Genomic DNA, 9524 nt, shown 5'->3' with positions numbered 1-9524 from the left:
AAGAGCTCAAAATCATATATAAATAAACCACAGAAGTTTTGGGATTCTGTTTTGTGGTGCAATGATCTTTTCGGCCCTCTGGATCAGCGGTATGTCTGGAGGAAGAAGAATGAAGCTGTAAAGAACTCTGTCTCCAGTTCAGCATGGTGGATCAGTGATGCTCTGCGGCTGATTTACATCCTCTGGCTCTGGAAACCTGCAGTGTGTGGAAGGCAAGATGGATCCACTGAAGTATCAGGAAGTCCTAGCAGAAAACGTCATGCCGTCAGTGAGGAAGCTGAAGCTCGGACCTTCACACAGGACAATGATCCCAAGCATACCTCAAATTCCACCAAGGCTTGGTTGCAGAAGAAGTCCTGGAAGAGTCTACAGTGGCATCACAGTCACCTGACTCGAACTCCATAGAAAATCTCCAGTGGGATTTGAAGAAAGCGGATCCAGCACACAAACCCACGAATATTCCTGAACTGGAGGCCAGCATTTGCAGCAGGTCAGAACAGCAAAAGGGTTTTCTACTAGATGCAAACATGCAAATTGGATAATAGTGTATAAAGGATAATAATAAAATGTTTGTTTTAAACAGAAACTATTAAGTGATTTTTTCCTTTAGTAAGTTTATATAGGAAATGGGAAACCACATTCATAGTCAAGGTCACGTACGATCCTCAGCAGAGACGACTGGGATAGATAAACAACATTCTCTCACTCTCTCACACACACACACACACACACACACACTCTCTCTCTCTCTCTCTCTCTCTCTCTCTCTCTCTCTCTCTCTCTCTCTCTCTCTCTCTCTCTCTCTCTCTCTCTCTCTCTCTCTCTCTCTCTCTCTCTCTCTCTCTCTCTCTCTCTCTCTCTCTCTCTCTCTCTCTCTCTCTCTCTCTCTCTCTCTCTCTCTCTCTCCCTCGCCCCCGTTACCTGGATCTGTGCTGCGCATCCGCGTGGATTCATCTCGCGCCTCATTGTCATTCACTCCGCGTTCATGCGCTTCGCTGCTGCTTCATTTTCCATACGATTTCTGCTTCTCGCTGTGGATTGGCTTCTTTTATAAAGCAAATGATCTGGTCAGCCAGCGATCCCGCAAGTGTTTAGTTCTTCTCAGACTCCGAGGACACACGAGTGCGCGTGCTGTGTCAGGATGATTCCTCGCTGAGGATGCACTATGATGGATGACCCATGGCTGTGATGTTCATGTTCCAGAATCTTCACCTTCTTCTTCATCATGTCTCCAGCAGCTCCGGTCACTGACAGCAGTGCTTCTGATGTCCTGCACGAGCACGAGCACACGGACGCGCCGCGGGAACTGGTGAGTTTCATCCGATGAGGGAAACCTTTGTTACAAACCACGACAGAAGAGAATTCATAGTGTCTTTATTCTGTATGTTTCACAACATGCAAGATAGAGAAGCTACATGCAATACGATTAATGTTTAATTGACACACACATGATGTGTGTGTGTGTGTGTGTGTGTGTGTTTGTGCACGTGAGTGAGAGAGTAGATACACAAAGACACGTTCAAATGCAGTGGCAGACAGTAGAAAAAAATAACTCATAATATCATGGTCATATTTCACCACACAGTCAAATTAATAAAATAAATTATATTATAATTTCTTTTTCTTAAAATACCTGACAAGCACTGTTCATTTGATGTTTGATTATTTGTTCTTATTTTATGACTGTTTGCTTGTATTTAATAATGTTAATAAATGTAAATAATAATGGTATCTAATATCTTGGTGCAATTACTGCCTGTTTTTGCAACAACAACAACAACAACAACAACAACAACAAAAATCACATGCCATTGGTAGGTGTGGCAAAAATATATAGTATTATGTAAATAACGTAAATAAAATTCTTTAAAAATGTATTTCAAAATCATTTTATTAAAAAATATTATTTTATAGATTTATATAAATTAAATATGATTGGATGCATTTATTTAAATAATTTTTTTTTCTACATTTTTGAGTGAATATGACCTGCATGTTTTTATGAGATTCACCCAATTTCTGTTAAGTAACATTTAAGTTGTTTTTAATGATCATATATTTTCATAATGACTTTGAAAAAAAAAAGTGCAAAAAGCTGCAAAAAGTGGGACCTGAATGTATTTCACAGTAGTGGCAATAATGTCTTACTGTGTATTTTCAAATTCATACACAAACAGAATAAAAAGATTATACTCTTTATTAATACAGTGAAGTTGAGGAGCATGTTAAGGGCCGTCCTGACTGCAACTAAACCCCAGAAAGTCATCGTCTGTTATGTCATGTTACTAAAATGACCAACTCAAGAGCACTATAATAGTCTGAATGAAAGTGGGACACCCCGCTCACACTTCCCAAAATATGCAGGATGATCCCAGCAGAGAATCCTCAGTATATCTTGACTGAAAGAGCCTCAGGGTTTGGGCTTGAGCACATTACAGAAGCTTTGTTTCACAGCTGAAGTGATTCGTCCTCAGTGCTTGATCTGATTGGATGGTTGGGAACACAGAACTTTAGGAATCTCACGCTGAACACAGATTTGGCTGCTGATTAAAGATGGTGATTAACTCTTGTGATCAGTATTTCCTCAGAAATGCTTCCCCTTTGGGTCGATGGAAGCTCTTTATTCAGTAATTACGTTTCAAAGTGCCTACAAATGATGTGCATGAACACTTGCACTCAAAGAAAAGGGATTTGAACTATAACCTGTTTACAAAATTAAACGGCATGTAATTTACATTCAACGACCCAATTAGCTCAATTTATGAAGGTTAATGAGGTTTCTGAACTAGTTGAACCACATGTTTCGGCATTAACCACATCAGTTAGTGTCAGAGTAACCCAGTGGTGTTATTTTAATATCACTGATATACTATTATAGTGTTTGTTAATATTTGTAATTATAGTTCATGTTATATTTTCTGTTTTCATTGTCATTTCGAGTTTTAGTAATTTTGTTGTTTCTGTTTTTTTTTCATATATCTAATTTTAATTAAATTTTAGTAATTCAACTAAATGAAAATGAGAAATGTTGAAGTTAATGTTATTATATTTTAAGTAATGCATTTTTTTATTTTAGTTTTAGTTCATGATAATAACCCTGGTATGGGTGTTTTTTGGTTTATTTCCAACATGCAAAATCATTTAAATTCATAATTATTTCAAATGAATGTAGCCTATCTTGATTATTTTAAACTTGTTTAGATATTTGTATTGGAAAACAGGACAAAAATACTGAGGAAGATATTAATTGTTCGCAATGTATGCAACATTTAATGCCATGAATTTCACAGCAAATTTTAAAGTGTTAAATCCACAGTCAGTGTTTAGGCCCACACTAAATCAAGTTAAACTTGCACTTTAAGTAGTCTTACTTCACCATTAACACCAGTAGCACGTTTTCACATATTCAGATTATTTCATATGAATTTAAGACTTTCTGCTCTGATTTAAGTCTGTTTTAAGGCCTTAAGGCAAATTAAGACTTTTTAAGACTCGCAGGAACCCTGGTAAATAAATACATTATGCCACATTTGAGCACCATTAAATTACAATTTTTCTGATTATTTGAATTAATTGATTAAATTAATTGACTGTATTTGACATAAAAGGTAATAAAAATTATCCTTATAAGAAATGCACATGGAAATCAATGCATGATTGTTTAGATATTCCATCATGAAGTACAGAAAGCTAAATACACAATCACAATTGTGTCATTATTTTCACATGAAAAACACCTTTTATGAGTCTGTTTGCTACAATATCTATAAATAAAGGCTTTAGATGACATACGATTGCAGTCAAAAGTCTATTCTAAATGTAAAAACCCTCATATCCGTTGTGTGGCCACTAATGTCAGAATCAAACCCACGCCCTTTAGGTTTGGTTAACAACATCATGTTTCATAAACCAATCTTTTTTTTCTGCAGAATGTCCTCATTCAACCTCAAATTCATGGGTCCCTCGGTGACTTCATGTTATTGATCACATTTCTGACATACTTGAAAGGATGTGAGGAAACTCCAATACTATAAAACTAATTGCATTGTATATTAATGTCTGAGAAATACTTCATAAGGGCTACTTGTCATAAGTGCTCTGGCTCCCGCTGAGAGCTCCAGCAGTGCAGGGCCTCCAGGGGCCGTGCTAAAAGGTAGAGCGGATAATTATGGAAGAACGTTATCAATTATTTAATGCCTTCTGCCATGTTAAGGGCATAAGACATGGCATGCAATCTCATACTCAAGAAAAACGTAAGAAATATGAAGCAAACTTACTTTAAATACATGCAACAAGCACAACCTCTGGCCTGCTACTTCCACAAAAGCTCCTGAAATCAACTAAATTAGGCAATGTGATGAAACGGAAGTTGCGATAGTCTTTGTTTACCCCTATTTTGACGTATAATAACAAAGTGAAACACTTTCTGGAACGAGAACAAATGTGGGCGGGGCTTGATTTTGTCTGTGGGGAACTGATTGGATGGTTGTGGTTTGCTGTTGGCTGATCTCATGTGAGTGACAGGTTATTGCCCCGCCCACATCATCAGAGAAGAGAAGAGGGAAGATATTTTGATTAAAGATTACGAGGCACATGAATTTAACAAAAATAATGATGTGCACGGATAAATCATTTTATAATAAATACTGCAATATTCCATAAAAAACAAGAAGTCAATTTTGATTTAATGGTGACTTTAACACTTGAATGTTTGAATGACATTAACCCTTGATATATCACAGCTCGAACAAGTACCTTCCAGCTAGGCAAGAGGACATTGAATCCTGGACTGGATTTTCTACAAACGGGGATACTTAAATTGATAACAATTCATTTAGCGGATGCTTTTATCCAAAGTGAATTACAAATGAGGAAAATTACAAGCAATTTGTCATCAGAGTCAACAAAATTCCTAGTAATAAATTCCAGGACACCTTAAAGCATTAAAGCAAATCAATAAAATACATAGCAACACAAAAAGACAAACAGAAATGGGTAATACTTTATTTTACTGTGTCCTTGTTAAATATGTTACATGTACTTACCGTAGTAATAACAGTAAATTATGCATAATTACATGCAACTAACCCTCAACCAAAACCTAACCCATAGTAATACATGTAGTTCATTATAATTACTCAGTACTTAAATATATAATTACACTGTAACAATGACACCTTAAAATAAAGTGTAACCCAAAATAGAATCCAGCTGGAAAATCTGCAATGGTAAAGAATTCCTTAATTCCGGCGCTGCACAACTATACGCCCTAGAACCGGGAAAAAAAAATTAACTTGAAATTTGGAACAGTCAATAAGTCTGCAAAAGATTATCTCAAAGAACATGATGGAGTTTTGGTTCCTTCCCACTGTAGGGTTTTAAAACACTAAGAAGGCTCGACACAACATGAAACTTTGCTCTCAGTATCACCAGAGGCTCTACACATGAACTCCAGCATTGAGAACAGTGTTTGTGTTCACAGAGTTTACTAAAGAGAAAGATTTTGAACGACTCACTGTCTCTGTGTCCGCCGGCATTTTGACAGTCAAAAATAGTCGATCTCCGAATGCGAATGAACTGACTCTGAATTTTAGTATTGCTTCTTATATGCGGATCCTTTTTCAAATACAAGGTCAATATTGATTTTCACTAATGACAAAACAACAAATTATCCGTGAATTTATATGGAAATAAGCTTTAGGAGCTTTCCATCTTTACTCTCCTCCCTGTTACGTTGCATTCGGAGATCGACTATTTTTGACTGTCAAAATGCGGGCGGACACAGAGACAGTGAGTTGTTCAAAATGGAGTTCATGTGTAGAGCCTCTGGTGATACTGAGAGCAAAGTTTCATGTTGTGTCGAGCCTTCTTAGTGTTTTAAAAATAGTGATTTTTGATGCTATCATAGTCGTGCCCCATTCACTCCCATTCACAAGGCAATTTGACCGAAAACGAAAATACGGTCAAACTTAAAAGTGACGTTTGCATTCTAATTATGCTTTTAAATGAAAGTTTGCCTCGGGTAGATTAACAAAAAGACTCTAGGTTGCATTTTGGCGAGAGTTACCCTTTAAGATGCGTTTTAGTCGATCGGATCACAAGTAGACAAGGGAGACACATTCCCGTTTACACCTGGTGTTTTAATCCGTGTCTTTTGCCCACTTTCATCCTGATTTCTTCGAGGGGAGGGTCTATGGGCGGGTGAATGTATGGGCTTTTTCAGATCTTTCAATCTAATGGACAAAATAAGCTCGCACAATTTACATATGAACGCGAAAAGAGACGACAGAAAAACATACGGAGAGCATCAGCTTTAGCTTCTGCTCTGACAGCCTCAAGAAAGTGTGTGTTAGACATCAGGAATTACGAGAGAACATTGTGTTTGGTACATTTTTCAAACCAAACTTGGGTCTTCAGCCGACAGAGTTTAAATCCCGTCTGGCTAGCGCTCTTCCCATAATGTTCACGCATTAGTTCAGTAAGAGGAGAGTTGTCGACTTTTGTGGCTGTTCGAACACATGAGCGTTTACACTACGAAAACAATCCAGTCTAATGCGTTTTCAACCACAAAAAAACGTTTTAGACCCCGTTTACACCTGTATTTACACCCAAGTTTGGTTTGAAGATGAAAAAAGTACCAAACACAATGTTCTCTCTCCATTCCTGATGTCTAACACACACTCACAGCGTGATCTTGCCGCTGTCAGAGCAGAAACGAAAGCTGATAATCTCCTTATGTTTTTCTGTCATCTCCAGTCGCGTTCATATGTAAATTTATGTGAGCTTATTTCGTCCATTAGATCGAAAGATCTGAAAATCCATACATTTACCCATCCATAGACCCTCCCCTCAAAGAAATCAGGATGAAAGTGGAAAAAAAGAGACGGATTAAAACACCAGGTGTAAACGGGAATGTCTCCCTTGTCTTGATCCGATCGACCAAAACACATCTTAATGTCAGGTGTAAGCAAGGCATCCATCTCATTTTTTACAGTATAAGACATGCTTTCTTGAATTTTCCCTATGGGTGAAAAACTGCCACAGATCTATTTCGCACTTCTCCAGGGCGTTTTTTCACTTCTCCTTTTCTATCATTTATATCTTTACAGCAACGACCCTTGAAGCAGTCCCTGAGCAAGTCCCTGTGTCGCGACTCGCACTGGAAATGCCTTCTTCTGTCGCTGCTAATGTACAGTTGTGTGATCGCGATGACCTGGTGCCAGGTCACGAAGGTCACGCGTCTCTCCTTTGACAGCGCCTTCAAGGGCAAGTCCATGATGTACCACGACAGCCCCTGCTCAAACGGCTACATCTACATCCCAGTGGCTTTCCTCCTCATGCTCTACGTGGTTTATCTAGTGGAGTGTTGGCATTGTAACTCACGCAGCGAACTTCAGTTTAAAGTAGACCTGGAGAGCATCACCGAGCGCGTGCATCGCATGCAACAAGCCACGCCTTGCATCTGGTGGAAGGCTATTAGCTATCACTACGTACGCCGGACGAGACAAGTAACTCGCTACCGTAACGGGGACGCTTACACGACCACGCAGGTTTACCACGAGCGCGTGAACACGCACGTCGCCGAAGCCGAGTTTGATTACGGGAACTGCGGGGTTAAAGACATTTCCAAGCACTTAACTGGCCTAGACAGCTTTCCAGTGACCAGGCTACGCTTCACCAAGTGCTTTAGTTTCGCTAACGTCGAGTCCGAGAACTCCTATCTGACGCAAAGAGCGCGTTTCTTCACCGAGAACGAAGGACTTGATGATTACATGGAAGCTCGAGAAGGAATGCACCTCAAAAACGTTGAGTTTAAGGAATATGTGCTTGCATGTGCAGATCCGGATCGCTTGCCTTGGTACGCGTCGCGGTTTAGCTTCTGGTTGGCGGCGGCGCTGACTTTATCCTGGCCGCTGCGCGTCCTAACGGAGTATCGCACGGCGTACCTTCATTATCACGTGGAGAAGCTTTTTGGGTTTGACTATGTTGCCGTTACGCCGCTGGACGAGAGGCCGTTTTGCCGCCACATCCCGCGGGTAAACACCATAGACAGCACAGAGCTCGAGTGGCACATTCGCTCCAACCAGCAACTCGTTCCCAGTTACTCTGAAGCCGTGCTAATGGATCTGGCACAGCAGTCCAGCTGTAACACGTTCTCGTCTCGCGGGATTGGCGCGGCCGGTGGAAGAGGCTTCGGTGGATATCGGCAGAACTGTGAGCGCTGTCATCGGTCCATCAGCAGCTCGTCGATATTCTCGCGTAGCGCGTTGAGCATCTGCAACACTAGCAGCCCGCGATTACCCTTCAGTGGCAGCCGGTTCTCGCTGGGACGTCTGTACGGCTCACGTCGGAGCTGCCTTTGGAGAAGTCACAGTAGTAGCTTAAATGACCACGGCTGCCCGACGGAAAGCACGCAATGTCTGGCCGGTCAGTCAGCCAATGAGGAGAGCCCACCTTCTCCACCGGCCTATCAGGACGCGCTGTATTTCCCCGTGCTGATCATCCACCGTAACGAGGGCTGCCTCGGTCATGACCGCCATTCACTGCACCGTAACGGATCCTGTGTGGAGACTTCGTTATAGCGTTTGCAAAAGGACGCTATAAATAAATAAAAAATATTTGCAAACTGATGATTCTTGATTTGTGGAACAGACTGGTACTGAAACTGCTTCAAATGAGAGAATGCTTAATTGCACAATAGCACAAATGTACATTAACATTGACAAACGAAAAATTGTTCACATTAAAAACACATTAAGAAAGTACATTGGGTTTCATTTGAGTTCATGTTGACTTTAAATGAAAATTGCAAATGGAATGGAACTTTTTTTTTTTTTTTTTTTTGCTTTGGTAATTCAGAAATGTCAGTTTCAGTGGTTATGCTAAAAATCTGTACTTCCCCCCATATGATGATAGCACAGAAATAACTTTAACAAACACTGAATGGGACATAGGCCTAATTACATTTCTTCATAACAAATGCAGTCTGACTTTTATGAGGATATTAAAGGAATAGTTCACTGAAAAATTAACATTAATATCCCATAATTTATGTCTCGTCATACGGCCGTTACCGGAAGCAAGATATTATAGTTTATAAAGTTATAAATATTAATATTTTTCATAGAAAAACGCATTGTTTCGCTTCAGAAGACCTTTATTAACCCCTTGGAGTCGTAAGGATTACTTTTATTATGCATGGATGAGCTTTTTTGGGGGCTTCAAAAACTCAGGCTCTATTCAATGCCATTACATATTTTTTAATATAACTCTGATTGTGTTGAAAGAAGACACAGAAAGTCATATACAGCATGGGTGAGTAAATCATGGAATAATTTATATTTTTGGGTGAACTATCCCTTTAACACACTTATTCAGCTTCTTAAACATCTGCCAAACTACTTCTCACATTGCATTTGAAGTCAACATGAAATGGCATTCACATCCCATTTTACTTCCATAATAGAACATCTTTTTAAGTACAACAAAATATTTAAAGAAAAAAAAATGAGAAATGGAAAATG

The 9524-nt window shown here is 39.5% G+C and overlaps 1 protein-coding gene across 1 annotated transcript; it reads left to right on the top strand.

Annotated features, from left to right (window-relative positions):
* Positions 1–1225: 1225 nt before the first annotated feature.
* Positions 1226–8582, top strand: tmem151ba (transmembrane protein 151Ba; the record flags this gene model as incomplete). The annotated part of the gene is made up of 2 exons (XM_081379617.1): positions 1226–1309; positions 7110–8582. The coding sequence occupies 2 exons, from the start codon at positions 1226–1228 to the stop codon at positions 8580–8582; spliced, it is 1557 nt and encodes a 518-aa protein (XP_081235743.1).
* Between the last annotated feature and the right edge of the window lie 942 nt (positions 8583–9524).

This window comes from Scardinius erythrophthalmus, assembly GCF_964197995.2.
Source record: "Scardinius erythrophthalmus genome assembly, chromosome: 11".
NCBI classification, from domain to species: Eukaryota; Metazoa; Chordata; class Actinopteri; order Cypriniformes; family Leuciscidae; genus Scardinius; species Scardinius erythrophthalmus.
This window is presented reverse-complemented; position numbering and strand designations above follow the sequence as displayed.